We start from the raw sequence: 22689 nt of genomic DNA, 5'->3' as shown, positions 1-22689 counted from the left end.
TTTCTTAAAAAAAGAAATGAATGTCATTATTGAGCTGTAATTCAGACAAATCAGTAAATGATTTACAGCAGGTACTGATACAGTTGGATTGACAGAATATGCTCCATTTAGGCAACACTGTTTTGTTGCTGCTGGAGTTTGGCCAACATTTAATATCTCAAAAGTTGGACTTGTTTTTCTCGATAAAAAAAAATGTTTTTTTATAAAGAAAAGTACAGAAAATCAACTTCATCTTATCAGCACTGGTATTGAAACATTTCAAATACCCATCCCTGATCAAGAGGACCTAAAACATCAGCGAGATGGACCCAACAGGAGAGAGATGAAGGATTTTCTTTCCTTCTTTCTGACCTGCTCTGCTCAACTGGTGGGGTTTGGTCTGGGAAGGGGAGGAGACAGAGAAAATAGGGGAGAGGGAGGGAAAACGGGGTGGGACAGACCACCCCCCTCTCCAGCACACACACACAAATTTACATGTGCAGACACACATGCAAGCTCATATAAATGTACACAGCTCTTCAAAGCCAAGTGGTTTTAATAGACATCCAATTACACTAAGAGATGACATCTGGGAAACTGCGGCAGATAAATAAGGTGAAAGGAAAGACAAGATTCAGTCACCTCGGAGAAACTCCAGATAAGAGGCAGGGAGAGCGCTGCTGATAGAGATAGGCGAGAGAGGGAGAGGCAAAGGAAAGAGGGAGGGGGCCAAAAGAGAGGGAGCCACACACGGGAGGAAAGAAGAGAGGCAACACACGGCTCCAGCATTCAGACTCTGAGAGGCAAGGACAGAGGACAGACAGGGAGCTCAGCTCACACAACAAGAGACGGGGGAGAAAGACGAGAGCTCCAGGGCTCAGTTACACACTTAAGTAACTTCAAACTAGCTCAGACACAACAAGAGAAACAAAGAGCGAAAAGAAGAAAAGAAAAGAAAGTCTGGATTCTGACTTTATTTTTGTGGTCTGCCTTGCGTGGATTTCTTTGGACATTTTTATAAGCAGCAGCATCAATCTTTTTTTTTTTACTTTTCGTCTTTATTAATTCATTTTGTACTAAGCACTTTGACATCTTTTATTTAACCTCTTCTGCCTTCCTGTTGTCCTCCTCCCTGGACTGAAGGAGATAAATGGTCCGGGACATGTGTGTTTGTGTGTGTGGGGTAGATTTTAGTCGCATATATGAATGAACTGATAACGTGTTTTTGTCTTCGGAAGTGAGAGCTTAGGTGCACAGTCTAACTTTAAAAAGGGGCTTTGAGCGTGTGTTTGTGCGGCAGTCTTGGGAGGAGAGGGAGGCAAGGGGTCCTTGAGGCGAGCCCCCAGTTGTTCTCCTTGGGAGATGATCTGAGTTATGGATGTTGACGCATTCCTGTGGCACTTCTGAGGAATAAACAGCACCGGGAACTACAGCCGAGTCAGCCACAGCACTGCAGGCTTTACCACCACCACCACCACCACCAGCTACATGACCATTAACATCACTGATAACTGGACATCTGTGACCAAAAACTCCTCCTTCGACCTGCCGCAGCCGTGTTGTCTTCCACAGGTCTGAACACCTACAGTCCCGGTGAGGTTGTGGGTTCCCAGTCGGAGGAGGTTCGGTCGGTCGGTCAGGGAGAGTTTCTCCCGCTCTCGTCCCCTCTCCTTGCACCCAGCTCAGCATGCCCCAGCCCCTGAGCACCTCCACAGCTCTCCCAGCTCCACTACCATGTGTAGATGGACAGTGACACAAGGTGCACCGGTCGCCTGGTTCTCCTCCTGCTCCTGCCCCTGCCGCAGACCTCCTTCACTCCTTCTCTCCGTCACCTTCCTGCTCCTGCTTCTTCTGCTCGGACCTTCCTCCTCCTCGCCGCTGTCCGCCTCATCGTCAGACTCTGAAAAGAACCGCAATGCACCTGGAGGGGCTTCTCCTCGCCTCTTCATCTCACACCCGCTACCTTCCTCATCACCCACACCGCTTCACGCATCCTCCGCGAGGCTGCCACGGGCGACCAATGTGTCATCGTCAACGGCAACGATCGTTGGCCGTCACGTGCGGAGCAGCTACAAACATCTGCAAGGAGATGTGCGCAGGAGGAAACTGTTCTCCTACCAGAAGTTCTTCCTTCGCATTGACAAGGATGGAAACGTTAATGGCACCAAAAGTGAGGACGATCCATACAGTAAGTCTGCTCCCCTTTATCTTTACATGTCTCCATTAATCCTTTCCCTTATCAACAGCATTTAACCTCATAGACTTGTGAGAATTATAAATCAATCTGGAAATTTTTGTACTTTCAGCATAATTTAAGAAATCAATAGGCAGACTTTTGGCTGCACTTGAAGGTGATAGAAGAGCAGCCAAGCACAAAGGCCTCACTATCTGTCAATGAGAACCCTGTGGATTAAGACGCACTGGTCTGGCTGGTGTGTTTATCTGTGGACACTGATGTGTCTGCGTTTCCTGCCTCGGCAACGGAGCATATTAAGACAGGTGACTGGGCGAAAGAACAAATAACTGAGCTGCACGCTCTCTGCCTTTTCACCATGTGTAGCGGCAGGCCTATTTGCCTGACTACAAAGACTTTGGGAGAGGAGTGCATGACAGTAGAAAAGCAAGAGAGGAGAGGAAAAAAAAACAACAACGAGTAAGGCAGGCAGATATAAAAAAAAAAAAGAGAGATGATCCCCTGGAACCAATTAGAAATCGCCCAGAGAAAGTTCTTCCTCTTTGAAGAAATATCTAAAACACAGCTATTACCAAACCCCTGGGGAGAATGACAAGTACACTTATTCCTTACTGCTATTGTGCTGAAGCTTTAATAGTGGTGGGCATATGCTAACTATGAGGTTATACTGACTCGCATGTAAAGTAATAACCATGCGATCCCTGCTCCTTTTTCTGGTCGGGCATTTTGTGGGCAGTGAAATATGATTTTAACCTTTATTTATCCTGAGAGGGGTCACTGAGCACACATGCTCGTTTGTCAGCACCACTCAGCATCACATTCGCACAGTTCCACTCTTTCACACTGGGTAGACTCAGTTCTTCTGCAGCCGGCCACTGACAAACTCCAGCTGAGGTACCTCAAGGTGCTTTAAAAGTACCACTGGAGGTTCTAAGAGAGGAAAGATCACGAACGCATGAATCACCGCAAAAGGCACAGGTATAGTGGAAACTATAGTATCCTGCAGATCTCAGCAAGGCATCCAGTCTGTACGCTAGCAAATATAGATAGTTTCAATGGCTTGTAAGGCTCATCAAAAGGAGTTATGACTGATCGAGAACAGAACATCAGCTGTTATCATTCTGTAGTCCACAACTTTATCTTCTAGTTAAAAACATCTGGAAGTCCTCCAAGACTGCCACAGTCCTCTGGTCTGTGAGCAGCGCAGAATAGCAGCATTACCTAAGGGCATGTTGACAGTAGTTGTTGAGGGAGAACAGACCATTACTCCCACACATTTACCTGCCCAGAGTTCCCCTGCCAGCTCGCTCAATTAGATGGGTGAAGTCCAAAACACCAGCTAATTTCTTTAACGTTACAAAACAAGGCTGTCGCTGCATTATGTCTGCCGTGTGTTTTTGAATCTGTCACAGTATGTCAAGTGTATGTGTCTGGCAATAATCTGTATAAATAGTCTTTATCACGAGCACACCTTCATACACATGTCGTGGGTTTGCATGCATCTGTATGTGGGGCTGTGGTGCTGTACAAGTCTCTCCTGCTGAGAGCACGCGCACACACACACACACACACACACACACACACACACACACACACACACACACACACACACACTTGAGCACAGAGAGGCCAGTCTTGCACATGGCCTCCATATGGCAAAGCCCACTTTTATTAGGGCCAGGGCCAGTGTGAGTTTGTGTGCGTGTGTGTGTGAGCGTGTGTGTGCGCGTGTGTGTGTGTGTGTGCACGTGTGTCTGTCCGTGTGTGCCACTCAGACACCAAGGCTCTGCCAGACATGGCTGAAGGAATTTCAATTAGCGTCTCTTCCTCCCTCCCCTTGCCTGCAGTCCTCCCTGACACACACATCCTACATGTGCGCGCGCACACACACACACACACACACACACACACACACACACACACACACACACACACACACACACGTGCACAGAAAGAGCTCGACCATTAGGGCGCAACGTGTCATCAGGTCATGGCATTAGAGGCACAATCCATCAATTTCAACAGCTCTTGCCACTTGGTGGGAAGTTGGTAAGAAGTTTCCAGTGGGAAAAAGAAATCATAATATGAAGACTTGGACACAGAGGCAAACGTTTTCAGGCCTTGGCAGCATATTTAGTGAGCCTTTCATCAAGCCGCATCTACCCGATAGCACGTGCTGAACGTGTTTCACATTGAGAGATGATGGACGGAAGCATGGCGTTAAACTGGAGGGATCTGGCTGTGATGAAATGATGACTGAATAATGTGTCTGCACATCATCACGCTGTCCAGGTGTTTGTGCATGTAAACAGCATTTGCATCTGTGCACAAGCTTTCATGTAGAGCAGTGCTTAGTGTAAAGCGCCACCGCCTGCCATTTTGCATGTGCTCTGAAATAAGCAAAGAACAAATTGTACCCTTCAGACTAAACCAAACAGAGGAAAATTAAATTCTCACCCTCCAAACTGTGAACATGGATGTGGGTTTTTCTCATGACGATTCCAGCTCTCACGCTTTTTGGTGTACATCTAAGTTTCAGACACGTTTTTTGTTTATTTTTATACCTCAGACTACAACATTGTTCATTTATACTTTGATAGTTTTAGAGCCAATAGAACTAAAACAACTGCTTCAAAGCAACACACAGACTTTTCAACAAATTAGCTCTTTGATGGAGGTTTCTGGCCTCTGCTCATTAAAAACACATGGCTCTTGAGATAATGCAAAGCCAACTTGCAAAATTTTGCCTATATGTTACTACAGGGCTGTCGTGATGTTAAGTTGACGATTCATTTTCCTACAAATAATTGTGATTAAACAAATCCATTCTCTTTATTCTTCCTTGTCCTTTAGCAGACAGCTTGTTGCAGCAAATTCAAGAAACCGCCTCCTCCTCGTTATTGGCTTCTTCCGTTTCATCTGGTTTAAAACCAAAATGTTCCCACAACAGTGCTGTGGTGTTTGGCTTTGCAACTAAATCATTGCTGTTTGTGTCGATAGATGCTCAACAAAATAAGAGTTGGTCAAAAATGGGAGATTGAGTGCGTTGAGATAAACAGTTGGTGGCGCTAATTCTCCACTCGCGCCATTAAACCAGAGCAGAAGAGTTAGAGGGCGCAATGAGACACAGTCATTAAGAGCACCAGTCACACCACAAACTGATGTGGAAACAGTGATGGAAATATGAAGTTTCTGTTAGTTTCATCCAGCTGTTTTATACAGATGAATGGAAATGATTTTAACGATTAGCAAAATGACCACAAAGCTCAATTAATCGCAATCAGGCAGACGTGTATTAATTGTGACAGGTCAACATGTAACAAACGATACCATATAATAGGCCTATTATAACAGTGCGCTAAAGTTTCTCCAATGTGTCAGAGCAAACTCAGGTGTAGAACTTGACCGGAAGACTTCATTTATCAAAAACAGGCCACTTCTTCGGGGGAGCATTGCATTGAAAAGTCGTGAAGGTGAAATTGCCGTAGTTATCACGGCCTAGCAGTCTACCAATGTTCCGGAGGTCAGATTGCAAATGAGCGTCATTAGACGTGTCAGAGGTGATGAAGAAGTTCGAGCCGTGGCTCCGGGGACGAGGCTGTCCTCCACAGCCGGGCCTTTCTAATCATCTTGTCAAAGTCCGAGGCCGGCACATCACTCAGGGTTCAGGGCACGCGGCGTGAATGGCTGCTCACTGGTGCATGTTGATGTTTGTCTATTTTGCATTCATGCGCTCAATACCTATCTATCAAAAGTCACCTCATAAGACCTTCGAAATGAGACGCTCCGGTCGCAGTATGGAAATGTTGCGGGGCTGCCATGTGATTAGCATTGATCCTGCCACTGACCATAAGCAACAGAACCGTCATTGTTTTCTTCCCTCCACGCCATCCCACAGACTGTCACATCTTGTTTACAAACAAATGAATATAAGCAATGAAACAAATGGACATGTGTTTGCAGTTGGACCGCAGGCTTGCGCTCGTGCACGGCTCGATTACTGTTCAATGGTGCCGACTTGACTACAGTTGGAGCTTTGATTCTCACTGTGGCCATCGGGATCGTAAAAGCTGCCACACGCATTTATTGTTGACATTAATCACCCATTAATCAGCACCCACTGACATGGATGAATCTAACAAACCATAATTCATGGAGCTTCTAATACACTGGACATTATTCTGATTTAGTGCAGGTTTTTCCATGTCCAGGCTAATTACACAGGTCTGCCCCCGCTAGTTTGACCTCTACCTATTGACCCAAGTCAGGAAGCTTTGTTAATGGAAAGGTCAGTGCTCCGCATACATGTTGAGCATCACTTTTGGCTGTTGGTTTGCTGCAGCTGATAGATTCAAATTTCACAATCACAAGTTTGCAAGACTAAACGGAAATTAATAACATAATGGTCTCTAATAGCTTTATTTACTTTTAAATAAAGTTGAAAGGTTTTTGGATAGAAAAATCTCTCAGCGCTGCAATGTTTTCACGGGCATCAGTTTCTCAAAACCAGACAATATAAGACAAATATCTAGACTACAATTAAGGAAACTTAACACCAGATTGTTGAACAATTAAGAAACAAGTGTCTATGTTAAAAATCGTTAGTTTTGACCATTTAGATAATAAAAACTTGGTGGCATTGACAGTTGTTGCAAATAAGTTACACTCTGCTGTGCAAGAAAGCAAAATGCACCAAGAAATGTCACAACAAGTCTCTTAATAAATGTAGACTGCAGAACAAATTTGTCTTCTTGAAATTTGTAGGTCTTCAAAACCACAACAATTTCTTCATCTTTGTCCACTGCATCTGTAAACCTCCAATGACTCAGCAAGGTTAACGCAAACCAAAATCCTACCAAGTGCTGGCCCTCCCTGAATTTCTTAAAACATCTTCTTGAAATGAATTCCAGCCTTTTCCTTCTCTGTTTTTGGATTTTATTTTGCCGCCATGGTCTCCCTGCGTCTCTGCTTGATGAGCGAGTGTAGGGTTCTCGTGGGAAAAGGTAACAGTGTGGCCCATAAAAGAGAGTTATGAGGAGGTACTGGATGCACCAGAGGTTAGTGTCAGCGTTGCTTTTCTTTTAAAGTTACTTTGACATCTTCACGGACTCTTCTCTCCAGAAGCCGTAAATAAAAGGGGTGTGCAAACATCACCACAGGAGCTTGTTCAGGAAGTGCTGAATCGAGTGCTCGTAAAGCTATCAGAGCCAAGCACTGAAAACATACAATAAACATATACTACCTACACACTCCTATATGTGCTCCCTCCGATCTTCCCTGCAATGACACTAACTTTAATGTTACTTATGGGAGTAACAAACAGGACTTTATTAAGATTCCTCCTGATTGGTTGTAAACAAAAGTAATGGAGAACCATTCAAGGTAACGAGTGAAATTAGTCAGAATCGATTATTTATTCACCGTATAACACCTTAAAAGAAACAATCTTCCTGTAAGGCTGAGCAACTTTGAAGAGCTCTGTTGAACTATTTTCAGTTTCATGTGGCACATCTTCCCTGTGATGTTTTGTTAATATCCCAAAAGCAGCAGGAGTCTGGATCAAATCATATCAGTTGTGAATCATGACTTAAATGATCTGCAGAGCAGAAACATTACTTAATATTGATTATCTGACGAGAAATGTTTTTTTTTTTACAGTAACTGATGGACAGCTTTGACCTTTACTAAATTACTAAATGAATAATGAAATCAAGTCCAAACAGTGATAACTTTGAAAACTTTCAAAGGCTCCATTATGAGTTGTTATGCAATACATTCTCTGGCCTGTATATTATCACAGGATGTGCAGTGTTCATCGGTCTGTGTTCATCGGTCTTTATTTAGTTTAGGTCATTGATGGTCTACATGTTATTGATTAACAGTTATTAAAAGAACGTCCTCACATTTGACACATAATTTCTAAAAAAGATAAGCTCCCATACACTTAGAAAGAAACAATGTATTTCACCTGGCATTTCTAAGTTGGAACAACTTCACAAAATTGAGTAAATAAAACAAATGTTTATGTAAACTTAACAAATACAAAGTAAGGGTATAAAGTAAACCTAGCTTAGGACTCATAGTTATATTTGCTCATTTTTTTTAAGGCAATCAATTTCCTAAACTTTTTAAAGTAAGTTCAAATGGTCAGATTGTTGCCATTGACCTCCACTGATTAAATATGCAGACTTGATGCAATAATTTCAATGAAAAAAGATTAAGCTTTTCAGGAAAAACTGTCATTTTAAATGGAGAAGAGCGTTTTGACTAAGAAATCTGAGAAAGTAGCTGCATAAAAAAACATAACCCTCTTTGTCTGGACTGTTCAGGGGTCTCTTTCCATCTCACACAGCTGTGAGTTTTAAAGTCTAAGGTCGAGACGTATTTATCGCCCTTTAACCCTGTTACTACCCGTACAGGGTCATTTTTGCAGCACATGTGTGGGAGTTTACTTCACAGTTAATAAAACATATTTGCAAAGATATTTCTTCACAGTCAAAGTGTTGTTTTTATACTTTGAAAGCAGTGTTTTTTCGCCAAGAGTCACTGAGGACAATGACAGGATCTGTCTCATTTTTCAGTCACTGTTTACATATTCTCTGTCATCGCCGCTTCATACTTTCCCATAAATTCACTTCCTTTTCGATTAATGTGTCAGTTAAGACAGGACCGAAATAAGAGACAGATTTCTGTAGGCAGACCAAGGCAGCCCTGCCACAAACCTAACCAGTCAGGCACCACCTTAAACAAAAGTCTTTCAGCAGCAAATGATGTGTCTAAGATCTGCCGCTGCTTTGGAGCACTAGAGCTCTCTGAAGAGGAAACGGCTCCAAACATCAAGAGTCCATTACTATCCGCAAAGTTGGACATCTTTGTTTTGATGGACAGCCTTTTTCATTGTGTATGTTATGTGGAAGATTCTTGGAGAGGAAAATCATATTCTGGAGAGGACAGAAGAGACAAAAAATATCAGGATGGATACTTTGGTTTGCAACTAGTTCTCAGCAACTAACACAAAAATGAAGGTTTTGTGCAAACTCCCATGCACTGGTATGAAGTATACTTTAGATAGATAGATAGATAGATAGATAGATAGATAGATAGATAGATAGATAGATAGATAGATAGATAGATAGATAGTTACTTTATTAATCAGATACAGGAAGTAAATAAAATAACAAAAAATATTAAATATGAAAATGCACAGCATATACAATAAAATAGAATAAAATAGAATAATTAAATTAAAACTAACTAAGCAACAGTGCAAAGTTGTTGTTTTTGTAGTTTTTTTTTATAGACTTTACCACACATCTGAAAGTTGCATTGAAGTTGTGGATACATCTGCGGGCACAGAGTTGAATTCCTGAAGTTTTACATACTCACAGTCTATATTATCACTATGGAGGGACATTTACCATATCATTTCAAACATGCAGTGCAGTTATTGGTTCATCTCAGCAGCCCAACAGTTTGTTGTTGTCAAAAAACAAACTCAAATCACAGCAATGTTCAGAACTACAAGTTGCAGTATTTTCCACATCAGCAACACACTCATCTTTGTGGCTCAATGCCGTAACATTGTATGCCAGTTTGCTCCAGAGATGATTACAGATGGAAAAAAATGTTTTATGAAAACAATGCAAAAATCAACTTAAAATATGAAGTCCAATTATGAAAAAAAAAAAGTTAAGTTAAAACATTAGGACTTTTATTGCTTGATCTGCAACATAATTAGAGGCTCCTCTGGGTTTTATGTTGTTTTAATGTTATCATAAGCAGTCCATTTAACTCTCTATCCCCTCAACTGGGCTCAACAGTGACCTCTTGCAGCAGAAAAACTATTTTTCTGAGACATGTTAACTCTTAACCTATCCAACTTTTAGAGCTGCAAAGTATGATGTAAAATCTGTAGTTTGATAGGTTTTATTTATTTAAATGTACGAACCTATTTGAGACATTTTTCCAAAGGAATTGTCAAACTTTGGTTTAAATTTCTCAAAACTGATGACTTACAGCTATTCTTTGTCATGTGATTTTAGTAATTTAATATCTGTGGGTTTTAGACATTTGGAGATGGGGAAATTTTGATATGAATTTTTCACTTTTTTTTCCCAGTCTCACTGAAAGAAAAAAGACAGAGTCACCAACTGAAATATAGAATATTTTGACGTGACTGAAACATGCACCCGAAGCCTAACACTGAAAGTGTCATTTTGGTGTTGGCCTGGTGCCTGTGAACAGGCTGGATTCATGGCCAGTAAAGCAGTGGGAGGTGAAGAATAGCATCTGTGACAGATAACATCCAGGGCTGCTGCCATATAGACACCACATGCCCCCCCCCCCAAACACACACACACCTCATGTTCCTGCTCTCCTCCATACTCACCCCTGACTGACAGACACACACACACACACACACACACACACACACACACACACACACACACACACACACACACACACACACACACACACACTGCATGAAAGTGAGCTCTTAATGGAGTCATCAAAGGTAGAGCAGAGAGCTCCGAGTTGAGTCCAGAGAGGCATCTGGACAGTCTGGCTGTTTGAACAGAGCAGTCAGGAATGCCGTCTAATTACTCTGTGTGTGTGTGTGTGTGTGTGTGTGTGTGTGTGTGTGTGTGTGTGTGTACTGAATGTGTATAAACATTAATGCGTGTGAAATGAGAGAAAAAGATATGAGGAAGCAATGCAAAGAGAGAATGTGACAAACTGGATAATATTTGTGCGTGTCCGTGTATAATATTTGTGGTGTAAAATATTTCTGAAGCTGAGAGTCTGTCGGCAACGACTCAAACCATAACAGTTGGGCAACATCGAACTGGCAGCTGAACTGTGAATGAAAAATGTGTGAAATGCAGACAACCGTCACAGCTCTTTGCCTGAAAACATAACTCCTGCCGTGTCAGGCCGCTGAAATGTTTTGACAGAAACTGGCAGCTTTAGCACTTTATTATGTTACAAAGTCAACTGTGTTAAAAGAATCACAATTTCTCAGTTGGTTGTGTTTTTTTTTGTTTTTGTTCCCTCCTCTCCATCAAATCACTGTTAACATCATGGCAAATTTCTGCTGGTTTCTTCCCAGCTACTGTTAAACGTATGACATAACTTGCTGTGGTCTTGCAGCACTCGGTAAAGTGATCTCCAAATTACGCGAGCTGGACTGACGCATCGCACAAGCGAAACTTCACGCTATCTGTTGGCTGGAAATGTGGTATTTTAAACCGTAAGGCTTTCACTCAGGTGATCAGTTTTTTTCTTTGATTTTGGAATAATCTGGGTTTGGTTTCCTTTAGGCCAGTTTTGAAATGACACACAGATTGAACAGCGGGCATATTCGCCCATTTCAAAACATTGATGCGAGTGTTCCTGTCAGTAAAGGAAATAAAACCATTATGGGGCAAGAATAAACTAAATGGTACCAAGTGCAGGTCAAACAGAACAATCCTGCTAATGTAAAAAATACTTTAGAAGAGACTCATTCGATGTAACGCACAAAGAGCAAAAACACCATTATCTGCTTAATATGATTTAAGACCCAGAATTGTAACATGTTTACCAAAAATTCTGCTTGGCTGTATTGAAAATTAGAAACAGGCCTCCGTTTTCTCAGCTACAGTGAAACCCGTCAACCAGGCGGGCTTTGATGTGGCCACTTAGCACAGGATGATACTGTTGTCAACCACATCAGTCTAAACCAATACCTCAATGTTCCTCAAAAACACACAATATCCAGCAGTTTGTACTCCAACACAATACCTTCACTAAGCAATCCGCACCACCGAGAGATGTTTGTTCTCTCAGATTTCTTAAAGAGCCGGAATCATTCAACTAAATAATGCAAAGGAAATTGTTTTAACCTGTCAAAACTATGGGTGGCCTCAAACGCTGTATCAGCTAAAAGTACATTTTGCTAAATGTTTTTTTTACTTAAATGGCCAATAAATCAATTCATATCTGATTTAAGCGTACTGGTGGTCCATTTTTTTTCTTTTTGAATTCTTCTATTCTTTTGTGTCCTTTTTTTTCCTGGAATTTATTTTCATTTGAGTCTTCGGCGGTTAGATGGATGTAAACTCTCATGTCTCAGTGAATACGAGACGTCGTCAGTCACTGTGTTGCTTGTTTCAAAGAGAAAAATGATCTTAGTGTTTGGACCTCAACTCGTGAAAATCTTCTATTAAACCTTTTAAAAAAAAAGAGCATATAATAGGGTTGTTTGTGCTTTATGAAAATTTTGGATCTCACATGTATGTCTCACGTCTAAAAAGACCGAGATAATTTGTCACTGCAGAGAAAGACAGGCGAGCCAGGGGTTCATCCAAATATCTGAGCATTGGACGCAGAATAAAAGAACCAAAACCATTTCCATTCCTCTCACTGAGGGGAGTTCATGACACAAACTAGTCCACAAGTGACAATATTTCACAATAAAGAGCGGGACCTCTCCAAGCTGCAGGCACGCAGTAGACCCACTCACAGTGGGTCACCGTGTCGAGATCACAAAGTGAACAACCACAGTATAAACTTCAAAAAAGAGGCTGGATAAACGGTGGAAACATTTTCACAACCTCCCTTAACCTTTAGGTTCAGCTGGAGTCTCACTGACCATGTTTCCAAAGGGGCTGGCCGGAGGTCGACGGGAGGTCTGCACATGTGTGTGCGCGACTGGAAGCACGTTTTTATTTCTATATTCATGTGTGATTGAGCTGATCTGCCAAGTTGCACTAATGATTGTGTACTGAAACCATAATCTGCATCTCAATTACACTTTGGATGAAGTGCAACAGCAAATTATTTCAATAAATAACCCTACAGTAGTCTTTATTTTGTCAATGACTGTATCGGGGCAATATACAACCGTTTCATGTGTGGATCACCTTTAAGCACCGCCTATGATCGTAAAGCTACCTACATCAGTCAAATAGTGCTTTAAGTTCAATAATGAATGTAGGTGTGGAGATAGTCTCTTTTCCATCACAGATTTCTCAAAGAGAAATCAAAATGCACTTAATGGGGAAACAAGCAAATAGCAGTAACTTACGCCAGACAGTCATACATCGTCAAAAAACTAGACCCTCTGGTCCCACAAGCTCGCTGCTACTGTACACCAGCATGTGAAGTGAAACTACAGCCTCAGGGATCTCAGTGAGGACTAGTAGGTAAAGTCAGGTCTGTCAGATTGAAAGACGTTGAGAGGTTATCCCTCAACCGGAAAAACAGAGATAAGATTAAAACGGGTCAGAAGGAGCACTAAGGTGAGAAGGACAGAACAATAAAAAGACAGAACGTAAAGCAAGAAAGGGACAGAAAGAATATTTACATCCACCCGGATTGATGTGCATTTTTACTTTTCACATAAAATAACAAAGTTAGACTGTCAAAAAAAAAGAGAAAAAAAGCTGAAATGCAATGGAAAAAGACAAGGCAATTTAACTATGGTGTGCACAAAGCATTTGATTTAATTGTCCTCTGAAGCGTCTGCTCCACTGAAGAAGACAACAACATCAGATCTATGTGAACCAGTGAGCAAAATAGTGTTCCTAAAATAGATACTTGAAACAAACATTAATTTTGTTTTCCCATCAGGTCATCCAGGTCATGATATATCCAAGTCTTATCTAAAGGTAGTGGACTTGCTTGAGGTTCTTGAAGACATTTCACCTCCGAGAGGCTTCTTCACTTCTAACTGACCGGTGGGGAGTCTCAAACTTGTATCCTCTGGTGGTGTTCTTAACACCTTCAGGGTTGTTTGAGGTCACATGTGAGTCGTTGACCCATCCGGCCACTATGCGAGTCGTCATGGTCACATCTGTTATGGTGTGAATGTGTCTTGGGTCGTTGACATGCCCGGCCATCAAGTGGGTCGTTGGGGTCACACGAGTTACGTGTGCTGCCTTTCACTGGAACTCATGCGAGCTCATGGTTACGACACTGGAAGTCGTGTGCATGGTGCTTACCCTTCAAGTGGTTTATTTTTGAATAAATATTTTTGCAGTTTCAATGTAGGCAATGTTAAACAAAAGGACAGAGGGAAAACGTGAGGGCGTAGGGACGTCAACAGTTGCAGACATATTAAATTACAAAAGAAAACTATACATGATTAAAACTACAATATATTAAGTTACCGTCCAACAAAAAATTGACATCCATGGCTTCAACCACTTTCTGAAAACGTCGGTAAACGAACTCCAACTCGTGAACTCTGAGCTTTCAGGAAATTCCAAGGTCCGACGTTGTGAATACGACAAGAGAAGCGTTCGTACGGATTCCTCTCATGAACACGGTAAACAAAACCCCATTTGAAGGCAGCCAGGGTGTGAATGGGTGTTAAGCTGCCTGGTGCAGGATCTCAGGAATGCACTGTAAGTACATAATGAGAAATGAAACGTCCTCAGGAACCTCGAGCAGTTGCCTTCAGACAACACTTCGATCCATTTATTTTAAGTTTGACTGGTGCTATTATAATACCATGTTTCAGGTTTTTCTTCTGCAGTAATTTAATGGCACTTGACTGGAGAATTAGCACCAACTTTAAATCTCTAATCAACCAACTTCTAATAATTTGGTTAAAATTATTTTTATTGAAAGCCGATTGAGAAATTTTCTTGCCTATTAAGCAAAGGTTAGTGAGATAGAGAGAAACATATTATAGTATAAACGACCATTCATAGCATGTGGATTTAATATGAAGAACAAACTCTATCAATATCAACAATCCGCCAGGAGTATAACCATAACGATGAATATCACATTCGTTAAAGCTCCTGCTGTGAACTTTTAAATCTAGATTTCCATGCACATCATGGATTTGACCGAGTCGCACTGGAGCTGAGATTTGGCTACAAAATCCCTCAAACATCATAACGGTCTTCATGAAGTGGTCAATGAACAGTTTCTTCATTGTTAGAAAGCCAGGTTGTGTTTATTTGAACTTGTAGCTCTGTCAGTGTAACGCTTTGGGTTTGACTGGCAAAGACCATTTTGGCTGGCTGTTATGGAAGTTGTAGTGTTTGCCTGTTACACAGGTGTTTGCCCTTGGTAATTCCCCCCCAAAATTTTGATAGCGGCAAATGTCCATGCCTTTTAAATGAAGTAAACCCTTTGCTATTTGTACTTTCAGGTTGATCGTAAAACTCGTTTTTCCTTTGCACTTACAATCATAAATTCATAGTAAAGATGTTGGGCTGAGATCCAGGGGGCACAGGGAGGGGAAAAACAGAATAAAAGGAGCAAAGAGAAATATACATTAACAGCGACACGACACCAATAAGACGACGTGTTGAATTAGAGAGTGGTACGTTTTAAGGGCAATGTGGGCATGGGACCAGAAGTTGAAGCTCATGGTTGCATGTTCATGCATGACTGCATGTCTGTGACACAACCCCAGGTCTGTGTTATCCTCCCAACTCCTTGCCGTAAACTGCAATCCAAGCCTTTTGTTGCAGCCCGGCTTTTTAACTCACGGGCAGACAGGCTGCTTCTGGTAACTGGTAAAAGGGCCATAAAAGAAGCCCTGTGCTTTTGGTTTTTTACAAACCACATCAAATGGGAGGAGGGAAAAGAGTTTGAACAGGTGGACTGGCCTTTGGTATAGCACAGACAGATCTTTTAGCTTGTTTTTGTTTTTTAACGGATCACAGCTCAGAAATGTCAGTTGTGGAGCAGCGAGATGGAACATTTTGAACCTGATAGATCAGTGTTGTGTTGCAGGTCTGACTGAGTAATGGACTCAACAAAGCACGCCAGCATGATGCACTAGGAGCTATGCAAAATCGTCTTGAAGTTTAGAAGTTTAACAATCCTTTCTTGATTAAATGAGGCAACTATGGGGAGAGATACACGTTTCAGCCAAGAACATTTAACAAAAAGACAGCCAAAAACTATAAAAAAAATAAATAAATAAAGAAGACGAAATTGTTTGTCATTGCAGGTTGGTTAGGTCACGTTAGTTTTAATCCACTTTAATGTCTCCAAATGTTAAAGTCTCTCAATGCTATTGCAAAGCAAGTGGACCAGGAGGATGGCTATTAAGGCTGCACTGTAGGCCGATGCTCTTAGAACGATCTGTCGCTACGACAAGCTCTAAAGCGCCATTCTCTCATCTTTCTGTCCATCATAAACATCACACCAGGGCTGCAGGGTGTTGCAAATCTGTCTGAGAATGATAAAGGAGGGATGGGGTATGAGGGTAGGAAAGGGGCACCTGGTAACAAGACAGGTATGATTCACATGGCAGGACAAAGTGAGAGTCATTTGCTTGATCTTTTTTAGCTTCTTCTAATCACAGTTTCTATCAGGATTCTTACTGCGTCTTCCAATTTGGGGGAAATGTGGAAATATGCGCATAATAATTTGAGGTATACCTTCTATCCATTTCTTTGATCAATCCAATTGAAGAAATAGACCTTTTGGGATACTCTGAAAAAACTGTCCCTGTTTCTCACTCTGCCCTTCTTACAATTCCTGCAACTGGGCTGGCCCCTTTAGCTAATCCTCTCAAACCCCTGATAGTTTTATGGCTTGGTGTAACTGACTTTAGGATGAGAGAAGAAAGGGCCGGCGACCACAGCTTAAACCAGTAATTGGTTCAGGTTTGAAAACTGATACGGACGCCCTGACCTCTTGCCAGTCTGGCAGCCAGAAAGCCTCTCTCCGTCTTGTCCGTGTGACTGTCGGCTTGCCTGGTCAGAGTAACAAACACAGAACGCAGAAATATTTTTTCCTGGCTTACACCTTGGTCCCAAGGCATGCAGCCCATAAGCTAACCAGCAAATGAACAGGGGGCAAGAGGCCGGTCTGAGGTGTGACTGTCACATAGCGAGAAAAAAAGGAGGGAGACAAGACCGCGGTTCACTTATGAAGAAGGAACCGAGATAATTCAGGTTTCTCTTACGATATTTTGGGTTTCTTTTAATGAAAATCTATAACACTAGCATAGTGATGGATACAAACCAACATTATTTTCACATTTCAAACTAATACTACTACTGCCAAACACCTACTTTTGTGGCATTTCATTCACAGTCTCAGTCATTTAGTATATTTTTTGCAACAACACTAACGTGAAAAATCGATGGCCAAAATTGTAATTTAACTGAACATAATCACGGAAGTCATTTACAAAGCAAAAATGGCACACGCTTATTGGTTCCTCGCTTTTCAAAAGTAAATCATTTCCATTGTTCTCTTGTACGTAAATGTTAATTGCGTAACATTTGGTTTCGGAGTAATAGACGGAACAAACACACAAACCAAAGAGCTCAACAAAGCAGTCAGGAACCGTGTTCTGGACTATAAATAGTCGACAGTATCAGCCAAACAAAAAGCGCCGCAGGACTGAAAGACACCACAATGTGAATGAATGCAACAATACCGGAGGAACTGATCTGCCCAAAGGTTTGACATGTTTGTCTCTCTGTCTTGCTGAACCAGGTATTTTGGAGATCAAATCAGTGGATGTGGGAGTGGTGGCCATCAGGGGGCTCAGCAGTAACCACTACCTGGCAATCAGGAAGAACGGAGGGCTGTACGGAGCGGTGAGTAGCAGTTTTAGTATTATTTCACTATGACTTGCCACCTTTCATGTAAAATATGGACATGTAAAATATGGACTCGTTAAACCAAAAGCTTCTCGACCTTTTGCATGAATACTTTTTGCAGTCTTGTAACCTTTAAATGAAACTGATGAGAAAGTCAAAATAAGTGAATCAAAGTCTTGGAAGAGAGACATTTCTCGCTCTAAAGCGGTGACTCTGTGGCTTTGAAGTTTCTTGAATGCTTTCTAAAACAATGAACAAGGCTGCAAGACTCACTATTCCAGAAACAGGAACCGCAGTTAGTCAATGCGAGCTTTCCTCTCTGCTACCTACCTCTCCTCTCCCCTCCATTCAGAAACAGGAAATACAATCCTTCAGTTTCTCTATTCTGCTTCAGTCCCTCTGGGGAGAGCAGCCCTTGTTTCATCTGTTTTCTCTCTCTCTCCCTCCTTTTCTTCATCCCATTCTCTCCCTCCCCCCCCCCCCCCCCTTTTTTCCTTACTTTGAAAGACCCGATTTTCAGCGTGTCTCTCCGGAGCCGCAGATGAAATGACACACGGTAGAAAAAGAAAGAAAGAAAGAAAGAAAAAAAAAAAAAAAAGAGGCATTTTGTTGCATGGCCTGAAACTGAATTCCCATGACGTCTTCTGCACGGTGCAACACAAGTCATAGCAGCGCGAGGGTGAAGAGCTGGCGTTCCATTACACTTGATGGGTTTACACAGTGACTTCTTTATCCAGTATCCAATAATTGAAATCATTGTTTCATTATATCGCCAGATTGAGACACGTGACACAAAGAGTTATGATTGCCTTTAGCTTTTACCATCTTTACCATCAATTTGAACAACAATGAAGGATGGATGATGAGCTCATCGTGTAGCTACTCTGCTATTACATGTAAAGATTTTCTACCTTTTAAAATCTGATCCAGTGTGTCACTTAGTAAAATGCTGCTGACACCGTTATTTTTAATGAGTCATTACCATAATTAGATTTTTAACTGAAAGGCAGCCAGCACACACACGTGCACAGCTTGGTTGTACCGAGCTCCAGTGTACTTTCAAAAGCTGCAGAGCATTTGTAAAATATTCTCATTTTGCTATGGGAACATTCAGTTTTACTTCTGGAACCAATCTGAACAGCTGTGGCCAGATACAGAGAGAGAGAGAGAAGGTGTGTGTGTGTGTGTGTGTGTGTGTGTGTGTGTGTGTGTGTGTGTGTGTGTGTGAGAATATCAACTGCATCCATTTAACTTGCTGTTTAAGTAACGTTAGCCTTAAGCACAAGGGTAGCTTCCAGTAAACTGACAAACGCTGCTCTCAGATCATTTTCTCTTCGTTTACCAGTGGGTGGTCACTACAGCAATGGAAGCCACGAACTTAGTGTCCCGATGCTCTTCGCTGGCAATGAGCCTGAACCTTGAAGATGTCACATTGTTTTCTAACCCCACTGTCCCCGTCCCATCCACCAACCCCGCACCCCCTAAATACCGACAGACAAACACTCACAACAATTCAAATGTCATCTCCAGGTTTTACAATTGGCCTTGATTTCCCTGGGGGTTGTTCTTAAGCAATGGCTGACCATTTGTTGATGCATGTTGTCACAATAACTAAATTCTCAAAATGTTGTTTCTGTGCTCTGACAAGGCCCTGAGGAACAACTTAAACATTCGTAAGCATGAACAGAATAACAAAAATGACAAACAACAGTCAAAGCCTGAGATGTGACAGCTGTTCACTAACAATTATCAGGACACTGTGACATTGAAGGACCGAGAGGAGGAACAGATGACAAGATGTTTAAGATTGGGATGTAGCTGGATTTTAATAGTGTACAGTTGTGTTTCTAGATAAAAGCCTTGTGACTTGGGAACTTGTTATGTTGAGTTCATAAAGATGCAACATGTGGCTGAGAAATCACTATATCTGGTGCACCACCACCCATTAAGTGCAGAACCCAACTCATATTTGCCATCTTTATGAATCTGCTTTATTTTTATTATCAGTTATTAAAATACATTTTCAGTATTTGATCAGTCAAATTAGGACAACATTACCATCACAGTTTCCTAAAGCCCAAACATATTTAGTTTAAAAAAAAAAAAAAAAAAAAAAGGGTAATCAGTGAGGAGCTAAAATTAAAGAATGTTTGGTCTTTTTTTGTATGAAAAAACAATTAGCTATAAAAAATAGTCATACAATTTTTGCCACGGGGATAATCAATAAATAAACTAGTTGTTTCAGCAGTGCTTGTGTTCTGCGACACATCGTGCATGTCTGCTCAGGCTGAACAGCTAACGCCTCGGTCACACAGCCAGCACCGTATTTTGGCAAGTTTCAAGTCACTGTCTTTGACAGACGTGATCAGAGTAGAAAAGGCAGCACAGACAATGAATATGATCTATAATCTTTAGTGTAGTTCAGTTCATTTTTGCATGTCACATTTACATTCTGCCTCTCCTCCACAGAGAGACTTCGGTCCGGACTGTCATCTGATTGAACGCATCGAGGAGAACAAGTACAATACCTACGCTTCAGCCAAGTGGCGCAACAAGAAGAAGCACATGTTCGTGGGACTGAACGGCAACGGAAAGCCAATGAAGGGAAAGAGGACGCGGAGGAAAAACACAGCCACTCACTTCCTGCCCATTGTGGTACAACCACGATGATGACTGGACATCTCAGCCAAGGCAGAGCTCTGCAGACTGCAGAGTGTGGACACATTTCTGGAGTTACAGTGATGGCTACATTGGACAGATCGGAAACTGATCTGTATGATGCACTGAGGAGGAAAAGAAAGGAAACCTAAAGACATTTTATCTCTGTTGGATAAAAACATTTCTATTTTTAAAGAAAGAAATAAGATATATCGGTATACAATGTATATATTATTTTCTGTTTTAAGTTATAAAGTACACTGGCACAGTAAAAATATGGAAAGAAATGACTTCTGTGCCAAAATGTGATTTAGCAACTCACATTTCTAGATTTGTGTACACGTGAAGTGCGTGACTGGGAAGAAATAAAATGAAGAGAAAAGAGAGGAACGCAGAGGAAGTATTAAGAGAAAGCTGACCGATAGAGAAGGAAAAGAAGAGATGAGAAAGGCAGGAAAGAAAAAGATTGCGGAGTCTAAAGGATTTAGTCAGGAAAGCACCAACACAACAGCAAGTCTAACACTATCATGTTTTTTCTTTAAATTTATTTATTTTGTGTAATATTTAACAAAAAAAGAACAAAAACACAAAAAGGACAAGTTATTGTCGTTTTTACATTTATGCTCCTCTTTTTGAATACTAATCATTTAAACCTGAATAAATATAAAGAATATATTTGTCTTTAACTTGTTTGACTGACTTTGATTGCTTTTTAAAAAAAATTCTCAATTCATTTAATGGTTTCATTTTTACAACAAAGACAGAAATATATAGATATATAAACCATTCAAGGGAACTATGTAATTGACTGCCACAGATACCTGATTTAATATATCCTTTTGCTCAATGCTCAACGGCAGAGCAGCAGAAACTTCTGCAGGCCAACTTCTGGTCTATGCTAACTTGAATGGGAATACAAAAAATGCTATCTTTCTAGACTTCCCAAAAGTTATCGAATTGAATGGATCAATTCTGATAGTGAAATGAGCCATTTTACAGAGATTGCGACTCCTTTCATGTTATTGAACCATCGTTTTACAGCCGCAACAGAAGCGATGGAAAAGGCTGTGGCGGAGCTTATGACATAAATACGTGATGACGGGGTTTTGGTGACTATTCTTGTTGCCATAAACGGGAGACAAACGTTCCGACACTACAGGTTTAAATCGTCATTGTCCACCGACAGCTCTTCTGGAGCGTCCAACCACGTGTATTCATCAGAGAGGAATTTGCTTTTTGAGTTGATTTGAATACTCATGAATAGTTATTATTGACATTTGACACAGAAAACATAAAATATAAAAAAATATATGACAAAACAATCATAACTCATGGGGCACTTACAAGCCTTTTCTAAAGCTTTTAAACACATCTAATGGTCTTCTTTGGCAGCTGGACCTTTTCTGGATGGATCAAACTCATTCAGTGATGTGTACTGTGTGTGGTTCAAAGCTTCAGAGTTCATATTATTTTGTCAAACTACTACTTTGTGACATTTCATGCCTAAGTAAGACAAATATTTTGGCAACTTCAAAACATCATAATCATCCCTCGAAGTAATCAGGGTTTGTAACAAACTGAGTGAGCCAGTGCAGTACTTTTAAAACCGGGGCTTGAATCAGCGATCTGTAAGAGATTAGACTTTTGAAAGGAGCCCAGCAGACGACCTGGCTGATTAATTCAGGGGTTTGCGTTTCACGCTGCAAAAAAAAAAAAAAAAACCTCTCCCTTACAAGTACACATGGCAAACATGGCTTCCTGGAGGATAAACACGTCTTTTAGGTGAGAACTGCGAAGACAAAACAGGGTTTAGAAATGGCCGACAAAAGTGTGCGCCCACCGACCGGCGGCTGGGTAAAGACCCGTGTGCATCAGTGTGGTCTAGCAGCTGGGAAAAGCCTCCTCCTTGACCTTACATGTCTGAAACCTGTTGCGGTACCCCCCGAGACGGAAAGACACATGGAGCAGGGCATATGGTATAACGTAAATATCACTCCTTTGTTTATCACCTGATTCTAATTAACTATGATGTCATGTTTTCTTTATTCTTCTTGAGCTTTCCCTCTCTTTTTCTGTAACTCGTTCGCTTGCGTTGTTGCCGTCTGGGTCTTGCGATTTGATTTCCCCCTGTGCCGCCGCGTTCACGCACCCCCCCCCCCCCCCCCCCATTTGTTTTTTAACTTTTGTCATGTCTCGGTAAAGTTCAGACAGATTCCAGCACTTAACGGGATCAAACGTGGAGCAAGGTTATCACACAAACACACACGGTCTCCCCCTCTGCCCAGGGCTGCA

At 41.5% G+C, this 22689-nt stretch overlaps 1 protein-coding gene across 1 annotated transcript; it reads left to right on the top strand.

The window, feature by feature from the left end:
• The first annotated feature begins 1566 nt into the window (after nucleotides 1-1566).
• fgf10a (fibroblast growth factor 10a) lies at nucleotides 1567-21045 on the top strand. The gene is made up of 3 exons (XM_069159680.1): nucleotides 1567-2167; nucleotides 17633-17736; nucleotides 20209-21045. The coding sequence occupies exons 1-3, from the start codon at nucleotides 1714-1716 to the stop codon at nucleotides 20407-20409; spliced, it is 759 nt and encodes a 252-aa protein (XP_069015781.1). The 5' UTR covers nucleotides 1567-1713; the 3' UTR covers nucleotides 20410-21045.
• The last annotated feature ends 1644 nt before the right edge of the window (nucleotides 21046-22689 follow it).

The sequence above is a fragment of the Embiotoca jacksoni genome, unplaced genomic scaffold, assembly GCF_022577435.1.
Source record: "Embiotoca jacksoni isolate LCO1_2020_lvr unplaced genomic scaffold, fEmbJac1.0.p SCAF_10, whole genome shotgun sequence".
Taxonomy (NCBI): Eukaryota; Metazoa; Chordata; class Actinopteri; family Embiotocidae; genus Embiotoca; species Embiotoca jacksoni.
This window is presented reverse-complemented; position numbering and strand designations above follow the sequence as displayed.

Bases quoted from the DNA above. Each gene is read 5' to 3' on its own strand.
- fgf10a (XM_069159680.1), top strand. From the start codon at position 1,714: ATGTGTAGATGGACAGTGACACAAGGTGCACCGGTCGCCTGGTTCTCC. The intron at 2,168-17,632 runs GTAAGTCTGCTC...TTGCTGAACCAG, and splicing joins AAGTGAGGACGATCCATACA to GTATTTTGGAGATCAAATCA. The intron at 17,737-20,208 runs GTGAGTAGCAGT...TCTCCTCCACAG, and splicing joins ACGGAGGGCTGTACGGAGCG to AGAGACTTCGGTCCGGACTG.